Below are 19,711 nucleotides of genomic sequence, written 5' to 3'. Positions count from 1 at the left end.
GTGTTAGCCCAGGTCCTACTGTATAGATTATGTAATGTGTTTGCCCAGGTCCTACTGTATAGATTATGTAATGTGTTAGCCCAGGACCTACTGTATAGATTATGTAATGTGTTAGCCCAGGTCCTACTGTATAGATTATGTAATGTGTTAGCCCAGGTCCTACTGTATAGATTATGTAATGTGTTAGCCCAGGTCCTACTGTATAGGTTATGTAATGTGTTAGCCCAGGTCCTACTGTATAGATTATGTAATGTGTTAGCCCAGGTCCTACTGTATAGATTATGTAATGTGTTTGCCCAGGACCTACTGTATAGATTATGTAATGTGTTTGCCCAGGTCCTACTGTATAGATTATTTGGGCTTTTCTCTTAGCTATGATCAGGAAATAAGTACAATTGATCAATCCAGATGTGATTGATGAGAAATGTAGAACTTTAATCTGTTTTTAAATAGCGTAGATTATTAAGTGCTTGGTTTTAAAAATCACCAAAATAAATAAAGTCTGACTTGATTGTCGTTGAACTACCAGTTATTTCCACACCCCTGTGTGGTCAGTCATGTGATCAGACACACCCCTGTGTGGTCAGTCATGTGACCAGACACACCCCTGTGTGGTCAGTCATGTGACCAGACACACCCCTGTGTGGTCAGTCATGTGACCAGACACACCCCTGTGTGGTCAGTCATGTGATCAGACACACCCCTGTGTGGTCAGTCATGTGACCAGACACACCCCTGTGTGGTCAGTCATGTGATCAGACACAACACCCCTGTGTGGTCAGTCATGTGATCAGACACACCCCTGTGTGGTCAGTCATGTGACCAGACACACCCCTGTGTGGTCAGTCATGTGACCAGACACACCCCTGTGTGGTCAGTCATGTGACCAGACACACCCCTGTGTGGTCAGTCATGTGATCAGACACACCCCTGTGTGGTCAGTAATGTGATCAGACACACCCCTGTGTGGTCAGTCATGTGACCAGACACACCCCTGTGTGGTCAGTCATGTGATCAGACACAACACCCCTGTGTGGTCAGTCATGTGATCAGACACACCCCTGTGTGGTCAGTCATGTGATCAGACACACCCCTGTGTGGTCAGTCATGTGATCAGACACAACACCCCTGTGTGGTCAGTCATGTGATCAGACACACCCCTGTGTGGTCAGTCATGTGATCAGACACACCCCTGTGTGGTCAGTCATGTGATCAGACACACCCCCTGTGTGGTCAGTCATGTGATCAGACACACCCCTGTGTGGTCAGTCATGTGATCAGACACACCCGTGTGGTCAGTCATGTGATCAGACACACCCCTGTGTGGTCCACTTGCAATAAGAAGCAATAATCAAGCTGTAATTGTCAACACATTTATTGATTAGTCAGTCTGTCACTAGTTTTATGCATGATTGTTACAACTCATGAAATGAAAACAATGTCTAAATGATGCATACAGTATTCCAATGTAATTACAGTTAACACATTGTACTCATGATTAACCTTTACATGTCAAACCAAGAAAGCAAAACGATGGATCCATGAAGTAAGTTAAAGAAAAAGACAAGTAATCAAAATGTAGAACACAATAAAACAATATTTAGATAGTTGCAATCTGATCTAGGTAGATGTCTTAATCTATGAAATGTTTATTTTTGCAGAGAAGGCCCACTGAGACCAAAGTATATTTTTCAAAAGAAACCATGCTTCACAGAAATGCAGAATACATCATAAGGAACCAGTGATGAGAATTACAGAAAACAAAGGTGCATGAGATAAAACAAAACATTTTATTTTTTTTAAACATGTACCTTTGACCTCGGACAAGTAATCTATCAATATCCTAAAAATGCCCAAAAGGCACTAGTGGAATGGTTGAACATAAATACTAACGTTACAGTATTTGCAAAGACACCCACTGGGTGGCATTGTTGTGTTGTTCCCAGGACAACCACTGGATGGCATTGTTGTGTTGTTCCCAGGACAACAACTGGGTGGCATTGTTGTGTTGTTCCCAGGACAACCACTGGGTGGCATTGTTGTGTTGTTCCCAGGACAACCACTGGGTGGCATTGTTGTGTTGTTCCCAGGACAACCACTGGGTGGCATTGAATTAGCTGTATTTGCAACAATCTCCTACGACATATCCATAGGCTCATCACCATCTGTCGTGAAAAGAGCCTCATTCAGGAAGACGTTTTCCTGTACCTCTTCCTTAACTCTTTTCAAATCTGCCTGATTGTTGTCCTCCTCCAAACGGATGACAAAGTTCCGTAATATGGGGAGCAGAGGGAGGGCGTACTCTAACACACTCTGTTTGCTCTGAGTGCGCTTATCCTCATATTCAAAGCCACCAGTATGTATGCCAAACACTCGACCAAGGTCATCGAAGACTGGCGAGCCAGAAGATCCATGGAAGAAGGAGGTGTTGTAGGTCACAAAGTCGTCCTTGTTCTCCTGCGTCACTTCATCGTAACGCTTTTTCTCTTTTTCAAGGGCATCGTTTATTGTGAAGATTGCATGTCCCTTTTCCCGTTTATATTTATTCGCAGCCTCCTCTCTTATCTCACTGCCAATGATGGAGGTGGGTTCCATTTGTTTCACCAGTCCACCTGGGTGTCCAATGAGGCAGGCCCCACCGCATGCTGGGACTGGGCCATATTCACGGAGGAGACCAGGAGGAACCTTTTGCCGTTGTTTCTTATTCTGAGGATCCAGCTCCAGTATGGCATAGTCTATATGATGTTTTCCCTGATGTCCATATTGAAAGTCGATCAGCAGGGTTTTTGCTCTGAATACGTTCACATCGGATCCATTTGGATTTTCATAGTTGAACTTTACAGATACATCGACTAACAACTGTATGTTTTCTCTTACATTTTCACCAAACAAATGTGCATTTGTTAGGATGTAGTTGTCAAACAGCACGAAGCCTGTCCCCAGAACACCCTGAACACCTTCAACAATCACCTGACAAACGGAGGCACCAAGTTTAATCAATTTCTTCACTCTGTGAACCTCAGAGAACTTTTGTCTGATTTTCCCAAATTCCTGCTTCATGAGATCCAACTCTTCAGGAAATGTCTTCTGTTGGCTGTCCTCCCTCCTACTTTCCATCTGCTTCACCAGATCTTCAAACTGGTTGCGAAGGATCGTCAATATTTCACCATGTTTTGGCACGGGAATGCATTTTCGTTTCTGCTTTCTTCTCGAAGAGGACTCCCCTACATCTGATGTTTGTGTTGTTAGCGTCGATGGAGACATCTGTGTGTCGTCTCCTTCAGAGTCAGGGCTTGGGTTGAACAGAGATGTTTGCGTGGTTACAATGTTTTTTGTTTTTATTGTGGAGTCAGATGTTTCCATCTTAATTGCCGTTTTCTCCTTATGCTTTGTCAGACAGATTTCAAAGTTTCTAACATTAAGTTTTTTTGCAATTTGCCCCATTGAAACCTTGCTTCCTGTTGATCGCTCAGAGAGCTGGCATCTCTGTTCAAACACAATGTTTGAGAAGCGTCCATCATTTCGTAGAGCCTTCTTCACTTCCTCCTTCTGTTTTGCATAGACACATAGAGGTCCGTAGGACTCCAGTTGTTTGTTTCCAAGTATTTGTTTTGATTTGCTGTTTTTCCCTCCCGTTGTCTCAACAGAGAAAGTTACATAATTGTCTGTTTCCTGATCCGTGACCCCTGCAGGTTCATCTGTGGCATGTGTGACCATCTCAATAGTGAGACGGTCATCCTCTTTGATCAGCCAACATGGAAAGTGCTTCACTATGTACCCCTTACAACTCTTGATGACAATGTCTTTCCCTTTCAGTGTCTTCCTGTCCATTTGGTTTAACTCCTTGAATGTGTCATTAGTTTCAAGAGCTCTCAATATTGTTCCAGGTTTGGTGCAGGTGATTTCCTCTTTGGGTATTTTATGAGTTGGGCAACTGAAGGAGAATGAGTGACAGTGTTCCGTTTCTGGATAAATCTGTAAAAGAAAATAGAATATAGATTTTTTTTGGTGTCAATATTCTCATGTTACTGAAATGGTGAGGATAAAGTATTCTGAGATACTCTGCAGTATATTTTCATCATATAGAGAAACAGTATTGTATAAATATATATAGACAAGATCCCTCTGTCCTTGATGCTGATGATGTTTTTATTATGTGACCCATCAAAGTCATGCTTAAACTAAAACAAAAATAACTTCACTTACATTGCTCTCAAGCGGCTCAGACTTCACCATGGCTGCCATTGGACCTGTGAAATGACCTGTGAAATGATTCAACATTATTAAGTCCATTGTGGTTGACAAGAGGGTCATTCCATCAATAGTGCATTTTGGGTAATTTGGTAAAAAAAAAAAAAATGTAAACTGTTTGTGTCACCTAATTGTAACATTGTCATAAAGAGCAAGTTCAACTTAATTAAAAAACATGTTTTAACATCTCAAGAGGTTAAAAGTAGACCCAGTGAAATGACGTAGCAACGAGCAGCTGACTAGGTATCTCCTTTCTCCTTCTCCAGCTCACCTGCTGACTAGGTATCCCCTTTCTCCTTCTCCAGCTCACCTGCTGACTAGGTATCTCCTTTCCCCTTCTCCAGCTCACCTGCTGACTAGGTATCTCCTTTCCCCTTCTCCAGCTCACCTGCTGACTAGGTATCTCCTTTCCCCTTCTCCAGCTCACCTGCTGACTAGGTATCTCCTTTCCCCTTCTCCAGCTCACCTGGTGACTAGGTATCTCCTTTCCCCTTCTCCAGCTCACCTGCTGACTAGGTATCTCCTTTCTCCTTCTCCAGCTCACCTGCTGACTAGGTATCCCCTTTCCCCTTCTCCAGCTCACCTGCTGACTAGGTATCCCCTTTCCTAGCTCACCTGCTGACTAGGTATCCCCTTTCCCAGCTCACCTGCTGACTAGGAATCTCCTTTCCCAGCTCACCTGCTGACTAGGTATCCCCTTTCCCCTTCTCCAGCTCACCTGCTGACTAGGTATCCCCTTTCCCAGCTCACCTGCTGACTAGGTATCCCCTTTCCCAGCTCACCTGCTGACTAGGTATCTCCTTTCCCAGCTCACCTGCTGACTAGGTATCCCCTTTCCCCTTATCCAGCTCACCTGCTGACTAGGTATCCCCTTTCCCAGCTCACCTGCCGACTAGGTATCCCCTTTCCCAGCTCACCTGCTGACTAGGTATCTCCTTTCCCAGCTCACCTGCTGACTAGGTATCTCCTTTCCCAGCTCACCTGCTGACTAGGTATCTCCTTCCCCAGCTCACCTGCTGACTAGGTATCTCCTTCCCAGGCTCACCTGCTGACTAGGTATCCCCTTTCTCCTTCTCCAGCTCACCTGCTGACTAGGTATCCCCTTTCCCCTTCTCCAGCTCACCTGCTGACTAGGTATCCCCTTTCCCCTTCTCCAGCTCACCTGCTGACTAGGTATCCCCTTTCCCCTTCTCCAGCTCACCTGCTGACTAGGTATCCCCTTTCCTAGCTCACCTGCTGACTAGGTATCCCCTTTCCCAGCTCACCTGCTGACTAGGAATCTCCTTTCCCAGCTCACCTGCTGACTAGGTATCCCCTTTCCCCTTCTCCAGCTCACCTGCTGACTAGGTATCCCCTTTCCCAGCTCACCTGCTGACTAGGTATCCCCTTTCCCAGCTCACCTGCTGACTAGGTATCTCCTTTCCCAGCTCACCTGCTGACTAGGTATCCCCTTTCCCCTTATCCAGCTCACCTGCTGACTAGGTATCCCCTTTCCCAGCTCACCTGCCGACTAGGTATCCCCTTTCCCAGCTCACCTGCTGACTAGGTATCTCCTTTCCCAGCTCACCTGCTGACTAGGTATCTCCTTCCCCAGCTCACCTGCTGACTAGGTATCTCCTTCCCAGGCTCACCTGCTGACTAGGTATCCCCTTTCTCCTTCTCCAGCTCACCTGCTGACTAGGTATCCCCTTTCCCCTTCTCCAGCTCACCTGCTGACTAGGTATCTCCTTTCTCCTTCTCCAGCTCACCTGCTGACTAGGTATCCCCTTCTCCAGCTCACCTGCTGACTAGGTATCTCCTTTCTCCTTCTCCAGCTCACCTGCTGACAAGGTATCTCCTTTCTCCTTCTCCAGCTCACCTGCTGACTAGGTATCCCCTTTCCCCTTCTCCAGCTCACCTGCTGACTAGGTATCCCCTTTCCCCTTCTCCAGCTCACCTGCTGACTAGGTATCCCCTTTCCCCTTCTCCAGCTCACCTGCTGACTAGGTATCCCCTTTCCCAGCTCACCTGCTGACTAGGTATCCCCTTTCCCAGCTCACCTGCTGACTAGGTATCTCCTTTCCCAGCTCACCTGCTGACTAGGTATCTCCTTTCCCAGCTCACCTGCTGACTAGGTAGCCCCTTTCCCCTTCTCCAGCTCACCTGCTGACTAGGTATCCCCTTTCCCCTTCTCCAGCTCACCTGCTGACTAGGTATCCCCTTTCCCCTTCTCCAGCTCACCTGCTGACTAGGTATCCCCTTTCCCCTTCTCCAGCTCACCTGCTGACTAGGTATCCCCTTTCCCAGCTCACCTGCTGACTAGGTATCTCCTTTCCCAGCTCACCTGCTGACTAGGTATCTCCTTTCCCAGCTCACCTGCTGACTAGGTATCTCCTTTCCCAGCTCACCTGCTGACTAGGTATCCCCTTTCCCCTTCTCCAGCTCACCTGCTGACTAGGTATCCCCTTTCCCAGCTCACCTGCTGACTAGGTATCTCCTTTCCCAGCTCACCTGCTGACTAGGTATCTCATTTCCCAGCTCACCTGCTGACTAGGTATCTCCTTTCCCAGCTCACCTGCTGACTAGGTATCTCCTTTCCCAGCTCACCTGCTGACTAGGTATCCCCTTTCCCCTTCTCCAGCTCACCTGCTGACTAGGTATCCCCTTTCCCCTTCTCCAGCTCACCTGCTGACTAGGTATCCCCTTTCCCCTTCTCCAGCTCACCTGCTGACTAGGTATCCCCTTTCTCTTTCTCCAGCTCACCTGCTGACTAGGTATCCCCTTTCCCAGCTCACCTGCTGACTATGTATCCCCTTTCCCCTTCTCCAGCTCACCTGCTGACTAGGTATCCCCTTTCCCCTTCTCCAGCTCACCTGCTGACTAGGTATCCCCTTTCCCAGCTCACCTGCTGACTAGGTATCCCCTTTCCCCTTCTCCAGCTCACCTGCTGACTAGGTATCCCCTTTCCCCTTCTCCAGCTCACCTGCTGACTAGGTATCCCCTTTCCCAGCTCACCTGCTGACTAGGTATCTCCTTTCTCTTTCTCCAGCTCACCTGCTGACTAGGTATCCCCTTTATCTTTCTCCAGCTCACCTGCTGACTAGGTATCTCCTTTCCCCTTCTCCAGCTCACCTGCTGACTAGGTATCTCCTTTCCCCTTCTCCAGCTCACCTGCTGACTAGGTATCCCCTTTCCCCTTCTCCAGCTCACCTGCTGACTAAGTATCCCCTTTCCCCTTCTCCAGCTCACCTGCTGACTAGGTATCTCCTTTCTCTTTCTCCAGCTCACCTGCTGACTAGGTATCTCCTTTCTCTTACCCAGCTCACCTGCTGACTAGGTATCCCCTTTCCCAGCTCACCTGCTGACTAGGTATCCCCTTTCCCAGCTCACCTGCTGACTAGGTATCCCCTTTCTCTTTCTCCAGCTCACCTGCTGACTAGGTATCTCCTTTCTCTTTCTCCAGCTCACCTGCTGACTAGGTATCTCCTTTCCCCTTCTCCAGCTCACCTGCTGACTAGGTATCTCCTTTCTCTTTCTCCAGCTCACCTGCTGACTAGGTATCTCCTTTCTCTTTCTCCAGCTCACCTGCTGACTAGGTATCCCCTTTCTCTTTCTCCAGCTCACCTGCTGACTAGGTATCCCCTTTCTCTTTCTCCAGCTCACCTGCTGACTAGGTATCTCCTTTCTCTTTCCCAGCTCACCTGCTGACTAGGTATCTCCTTTCTCTTTCTCCAGCTCACCTGCTGACTAGGTATCTCCTTTCTCTTTCTCCAGCTCACCTGCTGACTAGGTATCCCCTTTCTCTTTCTCCAGCTCACCTGCTGACTAGGTATCCCCTTTCTCTTTTTCCAGCTCACCTGCTGACTAGGTATCCCCTTTCTCTTTCTCCAGCTCACCTGCTGACTAGATGTTTAATGTTTCTTTTGATTTTTTTTTAAATAAAATAATAGTTTCACCATATTAAAATGAGAGTTCAGTTCACGTACATAACAGGTATGATCTTGAAATGAGGGACAATTGTAAATTCATCACTAATCACGTTGTATAATTTAAAAAATCTTCAAAAATGACTGTCAAAGCTAGATAACGATGGAGGGAGAGAGATGGAGAGTAAAATGGTCAGAGTTAGGTGTTGTCTCATTTGTGTCTGGAAGTAGCTAGAAAGCTAGCCATCGTTAGCCAGTTAGCTTGGGCGCTTTACTATCTTTGTGAGGTCAGAAAGTTCCGGTCAACGCTATTCTTCGGCCAGAGCGTCCATTGGGAAGCGAACCGCTCTGAATTTACCAACGCCCAGCGTGCACTCTGGCACTCCATATTGAATTTACCAACGCCCAGCGCGCACTCTGGCACTCCATATTGAATTTACCAACGCCCAGCGCGCACTATGGCACTACATATTGAATTTACCAACGCCCAGCGCGCACTCTGGCACTCCATATTGAATTTACCAACGCCCAGCGCGCACTCTGGCACTCCATATTGAATTTACCAATGCCCAGCGCGCACTCTGGCACTCCATATTGAATTTACCAACGCCCAGCGCGCACTCTGGTACTCCATACCCAGCGCGCACTCTGGCACTCCATATTGAATTTACCAACGCCCAGCGGCACTATGGCACTCCATATTGAATTTACCAACGCCCAGCGTGCACTCTGGCACTCCATATTGAATTTACCAACGCCCAGCGCGCACTCTGGTACTCCATATTGAATTTACCAACGCCCAGCGTGCACTCTGGTACTCCATATTGAATTTACCAACGCCCAGCGCGCACTCTGGTACTCCATATTGAATTTACCAACGCCCAGCGTGCACTCTGGCACTCCATATTGAATTTACCAACGCCCAGCGCGCACTCTGGTACTCCATATTGAATTTACCAACGCCCAGCGTGCACTCTGGTACTCCATATTGAATTTACCAACGCCCAGCGCGCACTCTGGTACTCCATATTGAATTTACCAACGCCCAGCGTGCACTCTGGTACTCCATATTGAATTTACCAACGCCCAGCGCGCACTCTGGTACTCCATATTGAATTTACCAACGCCCAGCGTGCACTCTGGTACTCCATATTGAATTTACCAACGCCCAGCGCGCACTCTGGTACTCCATATTGAATTTACCAACGCCCAGCGCGCACTCTGGTACTCCATATTGAATTTACCAACGCCCAGCGTGCACTCTGGTACTCCATATTGAATTTACCAACGCCCAGCGCGCACTCTGGCACTCCATATTGAATTTACCAACGCCCAGCGTGCACTCTGGTACTCCATATTGAATTTACCAACGCCCAGCGTGCACTCTGGCACTCCATATTGAATTTACCAACGCCCAGCGTGCACTCTGGCACTCCATATTGAATTTACCAACGCCCAGCGCGCACTCTGGCACTCCATATTGAATTTACCAACGCCCAGCGCGCACTCTGGTACTCCATATTGAATTTACCAACGCCCAGCGTGCACTCTGGTACTCCATATTGAATTTACCAACGCCCAGCGCGCACTCTGGCACTCCATATTGAATTTACCAACGCCCAGCGCGCACTCTGGTACTCCATATTGAATTTACCAACGCCCAGCGCGCACTCTGGTACTCCATATTGAATTTACCAACGCCCAGCGCGCACTCTGGCACTCCATATTGAATTTACCAACGCCCAGCGCGCACTCTGGCACTCCATATTGAATTTACCAACGCCCAGCGCGCACTCTGGTACTCCATACCCAGCGCGCACTCTGGCACTCCATATTGAATTTACCAACGCCCAGCGGCACTATGGCACTCCATATTGAATTTACCAACGCCCAGCGTGCACTCTGGCACTCCATATTGAATTTACCAACGCCCAGCGCGCACTCTGGCACTCCATATTGAATTTACCAACGGCCAGCGCGCACTCTGGCACTCCATATTGAATTTACCAACGCCCAGCGCGCACTATGGCACTCCATATTGAATTTACCAATGCCCAGCGCGCACTCTGGCACTCCATATTGAATTTACCAACGCCCAGCGCGCACTCTGGCACTCCATATTGAATTTACCAACGCCCAGCGGCACTATGGCACTCCATATTGAATTTACCAACGCCCAGCGTGCACTCTGGCACTCCATATTGAATTTACCAACGCCCAGCGTGCACTCTGGCACTCCATATTGAATTTACCAATGCCCAGCGCGCACTCTGGCACTCCATATTGAATTTACCAACGCCCAGCGCGCACTCTGGCACTCCATATTGAATTTACCAACGCCCAGCGCGCACTCTGGCACTCCATATTGAATTTACGAACACACCCTGTGTTGTTACACAATAGTATGGTGGTAATAACACAAGTTTATCCATCCAAAACTTTTCAATAATTGACCACTTGTCTTTTGAACTCACCTGTTGTACGGACTAGTAGGGTGGTAATAACACAAATGGACCCGCCAAAAAGGCCAGGATCTTACTCTCCAAAAATGTCCCTCCTACTGGACCAGATTCTTCTTTAACATGTCCGTTTATGTGAGGCTCCGGGTCCCGAGCTCTTCACTACACCTTCCACTACACGTAACTCGTCCTCACTCATTTCCATTTCACTTCCAGCCCTCAACATTGTGTTTCTACTTGACACCAGTCTCCCCCCCCCACCCACTTTCACAACAACTAGCCTACAGTCCGGAAAACTAAGCCCTGTTCTACTCGGTTAAATTAACCAGTACACACTTCACAACTCCTATACAGACTCGTCTACATTTAGCTAACCTTGTCCAATTACTATTTTGTGACATTGTGTGTTTGTTAATAGTACCAACCTGTAAAACAGGAGACAAGATGCGGCAGGATAACGTTTGCGTCTGTCCCGTTAGGCTTCTCTCGGAAGAATGAGGAAGTTACAGCAGTTCATTGAAAAAAAGGTGACCAGATGTGAAGACAAAACGTACTATTTGCCTCCGACTACTGGCAACAATAGGTATAAATGCATTTCAATAGGAAATCACTGGGAGGACTCAAGTAATACCCGGAATGAATCAGAAATTAAAATATTCCTCTTAAGAATGAAAGAAAAACACAAATGTGATAATAGATTTTACCTGTGTCACAAATGCAATTGATATCTGCAATTGTTCTGTGCAGTGTAGGCTACTCTCCACTGATAAACTGTGTTCTGTGCAGTGTAGGCTACTCTCCACTGATAAACTGTGTTCTGTACAGTGTAGGCTACTCTTCACTGATAAACTGTGTTCTGTACAATGTAGACTACTCTCCACTGATAAACTGTGTTCTGTACAGTGTAGACTACTCTTCACTGATAAACTGTGTTCTGTATAGTGTAGACTACTCTTCACTGATAAACTGTGTTCTGTACAGTGTAGACTACTCTTCACTGATAAACTGTGTTCTGTATAGTGTAGACTACTCTTCACTGATAAACTGTGTTCTGTACAGTGTAGGCTACTCTTCACTGATAAACTGTGTTCTGTACAGTGTAGGCTACTCTCCACTGATAAACTGTGTTCTGTACAGTGTAGGCTACTCTTCACTGATAAACTGTGTTCTGTATAGTGTAGACTACTCTTCACTGATAAACTGTGTTCTGTGCAGTGTAGACTACTCTTCACTGATAAACTGTGTTCTGTACAGTGTAACTGATAAACTGTGTTCTGTACAGTGTAGGCTACTCTTCACTGATAAACTGTGTTCTGTACAGTGTAGGCTACTCTTCACTGATAAACTGTGTTTTGTACAGTGTAGACTACTCTTCACTGATAAACTGTGTTCTGTATAGTGTAGACTACTCTTCACTGATAAACTGTGTTCTGTACAGTGTAGGCTACTCTTCACTGATAAACTGTGTTCTGTACAGTGTAGGCTACTCTTCACTGATAAACTGTGTTTTGTACAGTGTAGACTACTCTTCACTGATAAACTGTGTTCTGTACAGTGTAGGCTACTCTTCACTGATAAACTGTGTTCTGTACAGTGTAGGCTACTCTTCACTGATAAACTGTGTTCTGTGCAGTGTAGGCTACTCTTCACTGATAAACTGTTCTGTATAGTGTAGGCTACTCTTCACTGATAAACTGTGTTCTGTATAGTGTAGGCTACTCTTCACTGATAAACTGTGTTCTGTACAGTGTAGGCTACTCTTCACTGATAAACTGTGTTCTGTATAGTGTAGGCTACTCTTCACTGATAAACTGTGTTCTGTACAGTGTAGGCTACTCTTCACTGATAAACTGTGTTCTGTACAGTGTAGGCTACTCTTCACTGATAAACTGTGTTCTGTACAGTGTAGGCTACTCTTCACTGATAAACTGTGTTCTGTATAGTGTAGGCTACTCTTCACTGATAAACTGTTCTGTATAGTGTAGGCTACTCTTCACTGATAAACTGTTCTGTATAGTGTAGGCTACTCTTCACTGATAAACTGTGTTCTGTACAGTGTAGGCTACTCTTCACTGATAAACTGTGTTCTGTGCAGTGTAGGCTACTCTTCACTGATAAACTGTGTTCTGTACAGTGTAGACTACTCTTCACTGATAAACTGTGTTCTGTGCAGTGTAGACTACTCTTCACTGATAAACTGTGTTCTGTACAGTGTAGGCTACTCTTCACTGATAAACTGTGTTCTGTACAATGTTGGCTACTCTTCACTGATAAACTGTGTTCTGTATAGTGTAGGCTACGCTTCACTGATAAACTGTGTTCTGTACAGTATATGCTACTCTTCACTGATAAACTGTGTTCTGTACAGTGTAGGCTACTCTTCACTGATAAACTGTGTTCTGTACAATGTAGGCTACTCTTCACTGATAAACTGTGTTCTGTATAGTGTAGACTACTCTTCACTGATAAACTGTGTTCTGTATAGTGTAGGCTACTCTTCACTGATAAACTGTGTTCTGTACAGTGTAGGCTACTCTTCACTGATAAACTGTGTTCTGTACAGTGTAGACTACTCTTCACTGATAAACTGTGTTTTGTACAGTGTAGGCTACTCTTTACTGATAAACTGTGTTCTGTACAATGTAGGCTACTCTTCACTGATAAACTGTGTTCTGTATAGTGTAGACTACTCTTCACTGATAAACTGTGTTCTGTATAGTGTAGGCTACTCTTCACTGATAAACTGTGTTCTGTACAGTGTAGGCTACTCTTCACTGATAAACTGTGTTCTGTACAGTGTAGACTACTCTTCACTGATAAACTGTGTTTTGTACAGTGTAGGCTACTCTTTACTGATAAACTGTGTTCTGTACAATGTAGGCTACTCTTCACTGATAAACTGTGTTCTGTATAGTGTAGACTACTCTTCACTGATAAACTGTGTTCTGTATAGTGTAGACTACTCTTCACTGATAAACTGTGTTCTGTACAGTGTAGACTACTCTTCACTGATAAACTGTGTTCTGTGCAGTGTAGGCTACTCTTCACTGATAAACTGTTCTGTATAGTGTAGACTACTCTTCACTGATAAACTGTGTTCTGTACAGTGTAGGCTACTCTTCACTGATAAACTGTGTTCTGTACAGTGTAGACTACTCTTCACTGATAAACTGTGTTCTGTACAGTGTAGGCTACTCTTCACTGATAAACTGTGTTTTGTACAGTGTAGGCTACTCTTCACTGATAAACTGTGTTCTGTGCAGTGTAGACTACTCTTCACTGATAAACTGTGTTCTGTGCAGTGTAGACTACTCTTCACTGATAAACTGTGTTCTGTATAGTGTAGACTACTCTTCACTGATAAACTGTGTTCTGTACAGTGTAGGCTACTCTTCACTGATAAACTGTGTTCTGTACAGTGTAGGCTACTCTTCACTGATAAACTGTGTTCTGTATAGTGTAGGCTACTCTTCACTGATAAACTGTGTTCTGTACAGTGTAGGCTACTCTTCACTGATAAACTGTGTTCTGTACAGTGTAGGCTACTCTTCACTGATAAACTGTGTTCTGTATAGTGTAGGCTACTCTTCACTGATAAACTGTGTTCTGTACAGTGTAGACTACCCTTCACTGATAAACTGTGTCCTGTACAGTGTAGGCTACTCTTCACTGATAAACTGTGTTCTGTATAGTGTAGGCTACTCTTCACTGATAAACTGTGTTCTGTACAGTGTAGGCTACTCTTCACTGATAAACTGTTCTGTATAGTGTAGGCTACTCTTCACTGATAAACTGTTCTGTATAGTGTAGGCTACTCTTCACTGATAAACTGTTCTGTATAGTGTAGGCTACTCTTCACTGATAAACTGTTCTGTACAGTGTAGGCTACTCTTCACTGATAAACTGTTGTGTACAGTGTAGACTACTCTTCACTGATAAACTGTGTTCTGTACAGTGTAGACTACTCTTCACTGATAAACTGTGTTCTGTACAGTGTAGGCTACTCTTCACTGATAAACTGTGTTCTGTACAGTGTAGGCTACTCTTCACTGATAAACTGTGTTCTGTACAGTGTAGGCTACTCTTCACTGATAAACTGTGTTCTGTATAGTGTAGACTACTCTTCACTGATAAACTGTGTTCTGTACAGTGTAGGCTACTCTTCACTGATAAACTGTGTTCTGTACAATGTTGGCTACTCTTCACTGATAAACTGTTCTGTATAGTGTAGGCTACTCTTCACTGATAAACTGTTCTGTACAGTGTAGGCTACTCTTCACTGATAAACTGTTTTGTACAGTGTAGACTACTCTTCACTGATAAACTGTGTTCTGTACAGTGTAGGCTACTCTTCACTGATAAACTGTGTTCTGTACAGTGTAGGCTACTCTTCACTGATAAACTGTGTTCTGTACAGTGTAGGCTACTCTTCACTGATAAACTGTGTTCTGTATAGTGTAGACTACTCTTCACTGATAAACTGTGTTCTGTACAGTGTAGGCTACTCTTCACTGATAAACTGTGTTCTGTACAATGTTGGCTACTCTTCACTGATAAACTGTGTTCTGTATAGTGTAGGCTACTCTTCACTGATAAACTGTGTTCTGTACAGTGTAGGCTACTCTTCACTGATAAACTGTGTTCTGTACAGTGTAGGCTACTCTTCACTGATAAACTGTGTTCTGTATAGTGTAGACTACTCTTCACTGATAAACTGTGTTCTGTACAGTGTAGGCTACTCTTCACTGATAAACTGTGTTCTGTACAATGTTGGCTACTCTTCACTGATAAACTGTTCTGTATAGTGTAGGCTACTCTTCACTGATAAACTGTTCTGTACAGTGTAGGCTACTCTTCACTGATAAACTGTTTTGTACAGTGTAGACTACTCTTCACTGATAAACTGTGTTCTGTACAGTGTAGGCTACTCTTCACTGATAAACTGTGTTCTGTACAGTGTAGGCTACTCTTCACTGATAAACTGTGTTCTGTACAGTGTAGGCTACTCTTCACTGATAAACTGTGTTCTGTATAGTGTAGACTACTCTTCACTGATAAACTGTGTTCTGTACAGTGTAGGCTACTCTTCACTGATAAACTGTGTTCTGTACAATGTTGGCTACTCTTCACTGATAAACTGTGTTCTGTATAGTGTAGACTACTCTTCACTGATAAACTCTGTTTTGTACAGTGTAGGCTACTCTTCACTGATAAACTGTGTTTTGTACAGTGTAGGCTACTCTTCACTGATAAACTGTGTTCTGTATAGTGTAGACTACTCTTCACTGATAAACTGTGTTCTGTACAATGTTGGCTACTCTTCACTGATAAACTGTGTTTTGTACAATGTTGGCTACTCTTCACTGATAAACTGTGTTCTGTACAATGTTGGCTACTCTTCATTGATAAACTGTGTTCTGTATAGTGTAGGCTACTCTTCACTGATAAACTGTGTTCTGTATAGTGTAGGCTACTCTTCACTGATAAACTGTGTTCTGTATAGTGTAGGCTACTCTTCACTGATAAACTGTTCTGTATAGTGTAGGCTACTCTTCACTGATAAACTGTTCTGTATAGTGTAGGCTACTCTTCACTGATAAACTGTTCTGTATAGTGTAGGCTACTCTTCACTGATAAACTGTTCTGTATAGTGTAGGCTACTCTTCACTGATAAACTGTGTTCTGTACAGTGTAGGCTACTCTTCACTGATAAACTGTGTTCTGTACAGTGTAGGCTACTCTTCACTGATAAACTGTGTTCTGTACAGTGTAGGCTACTCTTCACTGATAAACTGTGTTCTGTACAGTGTAGGCTACTCTTCACTGATAAACTGTGTTCTGTATAGTGTAGACTACTCTTCACTGATAAACTGTGTTCTGTACAGTGTAGGCTACTCTTCACTGATAAACTGTGTTCTGTACAATGTTGGCTACTCTTCACTGATAAACTGTTCTGTATAGTGTAGGCTACTCTTCACTGATAAACTGTTCTGTACAGTGTAGGCTACTCTTCACTGATAAACTGTTTTGTACAGTGTAGACTACTCTTCACTGATAAACTGTGTTCTGTACAGTGTAGGCTACTCTTCACTGATAAACTGTGTTCTGTACAGTGTAGGCTACTCTTCACTGATAAACTGTGTTCTGTACAGTGTAGGCTACTCTTCACTGATAAACTGTGTTCTGTATAGTGTAGACTACTCTTCACTGATAAACTGTGTTCTGTACAGTGTAGGCTACTCTTCACTGATAAACTGTGTTCTGTACAATGTTGGCTACTCTTCACTGATAAACTGTGTTCTGTATAGTGTAGACTACTCTTCACTGATAAACTCTGTTTTGTACAGTGTAGGCTACTCTTCACTGATAAACTGTGTTTTGTACAGTGTAGGCTACTCTTCACTGATAAACTGTGTTCTGTATAGTGTAGACTACTCTTCACTGATAAACTGTGTTCTGTACAATGTTGGCTACTCTTCACTGATAAACTGTGTTTTGTACAATGTTGGCTACTCTTCACTGATAAACTGTGTTCTGTACAATGTTGGCTACTCTTCATTGATAAACTGTGTTCTGTATAGTGTAGGCTACTCTTCACTGATAAACTGTGTTCTGTATAGTGTAGGCTACTCTTCACTGATAAACTGTGTTCTGTATAGTGTAGGCTACTCTTCACTGATAAACTGTTCTGTATAGTGTAGGCTACTCTTCACTGATAAACTGTTCTGTATAGTGTAGGCTACTCTTCACTGATAAACTGTTCTGTATAGTGTAGGCTACTCTTCACTGATAAACTGTTCTGTATAGTGTAGGCTACTCTTCACTGATAAACTGTGTTCTGTACAGTGTAGGCTACTCTTCACTGATAAACTGTGTTCTGTATAGTGTAGACTAGTGTAGGCTACTCTTCACTGATAAACTGTGTTCTGTATAGTGTAGACTACTCTTCACTGATAAACTGTGTTCTGTACAGTGTAGGCTAGTGTAGGCTACTCTTCACTGATAAACTGTGTTCTGTACAGTGTAGGCTACTCTTCACTGATAAACTGTGTTCTGTACAGTGTAGGCTAGTGTAGGCTACTCTTCACTGATAAACTGTGTTCTGTACAGTGTAGGCTAGTGTAGGCTACGCTTCACTGATAAACTGTGTTCTGTACAGTGTAGGCTAGTGTAGGCTACTCTTCACTGATAAACTGTGTTCTGTACAGTGTAGGCTACTCTTCACTGATAAACTGTGTTCTGATGGGGATTATATATATATATTTTTAAACTTAATTTAACTAGGCAAGTCAGTTAAGAACTGCATTTGTTTTTAACTGACTTGCCTAGTTAAATTAAGGTAAAAAATATATACATATCTTATTTACAATGACAGTTTACCAGCCTTGATCAGGGGCAGAACGACAGACGTTTTACCTTGTCAGTTCAGGGATTCGAACCAGCAACCTTTCAGTTACTGGCTCAACACTTTAATCACCTGCCGCCTCTGGTCTGTGTTCTGTTGGATGGTCTGTGTTCTGTTGGGGATGGTCTGTGTTCTGTTGGGGATGGTCTGTGTTCTGTTGGGGATGGTCTGTGTTCTGTTGGATGGTCTGTGTTCTGTTGGGGATGGTCTGTGTTCTGTTGGATGGTCTGTGTTCTGTTGGGGATGGTCTGTGTTCTGTTGGATGGTCTGTGTTCTGTTGGGGATGGTCTGTGTTCTGTTGGGGATGGTCTGTGTTCTGTTGGATGGTCTGTGTTCTGTTGGGGATGGTCTGTGTTCTGTTGGATGGTCTGTGTTCTGTTGGGGATGGTCTGTGTTCTGTTGGATGGTCTGTGTTCTGTTGGGGATGGTCTGTGTTCTGTTGGATGGTCTGTGTTCTGTTGGGGATGGTCTGTGTTCTGTTGGATGGTCTGTGTTCTGTTGAGGATGGTCTGTGTTCTGTTGGGGATGGTCTGTGTTCTGTTGGATGGTCTGTGTTCTGTTGGGGATGGTCTGTGTTCTGTTGGATGGTCTGTGTTCTGTTGGGGATGGTCTGTGTTCTGTTGGATGGTCTGTGTTCTGTTGGGGATGGTCTGTGTTCTGTTGGGGATGGTCTGTGTTCTGTTGGATGGTCTGTGTTCTGTTGGGGATGGTCTGTGTTCTGTTGGGGATGGTCTGTGTTCTGTTGAGGATGGTCTGTGTTCTGTTGGGGATGGTCTGTGTTCTGTTGGGGATGGTCTGTGTTCTGTTGAGGATGGTCTGTGTTCTGTTGGGGATGGTCTGTGTTCTGTTGAGGATGGTCTGTGTTCTGTTGGGGATGGTCTGTGTTCTGTTGGGGATGGTCTGTGTTCTGTTGAGGATGGTCTGTGTTCTGTTGGGGATGGTCTGTGTTCCGTTGGGGATGGTCTGTGTTCCGTTGGGGATGGTCTGTGTTCTGTTGAGGATGGTCTGTGTTCTGTTGAGGATGGTCTGTGTTCTGTTGGGGATGGTCTGTGTTCTGTTGGGGATGGTCTGTGTTCCGTTGGGGATGGTCTGTGTTCTGTTGGATGGTCTGTGTTCTGTTGAGGATGGTCTGTGTTCTGTTGGGGATGGTCTGTGTTACGTTGGGGATGGTCTGTGTTCCGTTGGGGATGGTCTGTGTTCTGTTGAGGATGGTCTGTGTTCTGTTGAGGATGGTCTGTGTTCTGTTGGGGATGGTCTGTGTTCTGTTGGGGATGGTCTGTGTTCTGTTGAGGATGGTCTGTGTTCTGTTGAGGATGGTCTGTGTTCCGTTGGGGATGGTCTGTGTTCTGTTGGGGATGGTCTGTGTTCTGTTGGGGATGGTCTGTGTTCTGTTGAGGATGGTCTGTGTTCTGTTGGGGATGGTCTGTGTTGTGGCAGCGTCCAAATTAAAAGTACACACACGCAGAACAAACCACACTACATTTACACACACCTGCGTCTCATCATCAGTCACACCTGGACTTCATTACTTCCTGATTACTTACCCTTCACATTGCACTCTGTTATTATCAGTCAGCAGGTAATACTGGTTATGTTTCCTTGTCAGACGGTTCTCTTGGTTTGTATCGTTCAATGTCCGTTGTCATTAAACTCACTAACTGCACCTGCTTCCTGACTCACTGCGTTGACGT

The 19,711-nt window shown here is 44.8% G+C and overlaps 1 protein-coding gene across 2 annotated transcripts; it reads right to left on the bottom strand.

The window, feature by feature from the left end:
* Positions 1-1,359: 1,359 nt before the first annotated feature.
* Positions 1,360-11,260, bottom strand: LOC118942835 (protein FAM111A-like). 2 transcript variants are annotated; one of them, XM_036956670.1, is made up of 4 exons: positions 11,041-11,260; positions 4,207-4,262; positions 2,097-3,975; positions 1,360-2,060 (listed from the first exon to the last, which is right to left on the bottom strand). In XM_036956670.1, exons 2-3 carry the CDS (start codon positions 4,243-4,245, stop codon positions 2,137-2,139), a joined length of 1,878 nt encoding a protein of 625 aa, XP_036812565.1. In that variant the 5' UTR covers positions 4,246-4,262; positions 11,041-11,260; the 3' UTR covers positions 1,360-2,060; positions 2,097-2,136. The 2 variants fall into 2 exon arrangements, with proteins under 2 accessions (XP_036812565.1, XP_036812564.1); XM_036956669.1 differs by having other exon boundaries at positions 1,360-3,975; positions 11,041-11,259.
* Positions 11,261-19,711: the final 8,451 nt, after the last annotated feature.

Source organism: Oncorhynchus mykiss, chromosome 21, assembly GCF_013265735.2.
Source record: "Oncorhynchus mykiss isolate Arlee chromosome 21, USDA_OmykA_1.1, whole genome shotgun sequence".
Lineage (NCBI taxonomy): Eukaryota > Metazoa > Chordata > Actinopteri > Salmoniformes > Salmonidae > Oncorhynchus > Oncorhynchus mykiss.
Note: the sequence above shows the minus strand (reverse complement) of the source record. Positions and strands in the feature narration are given on the sequence as shown.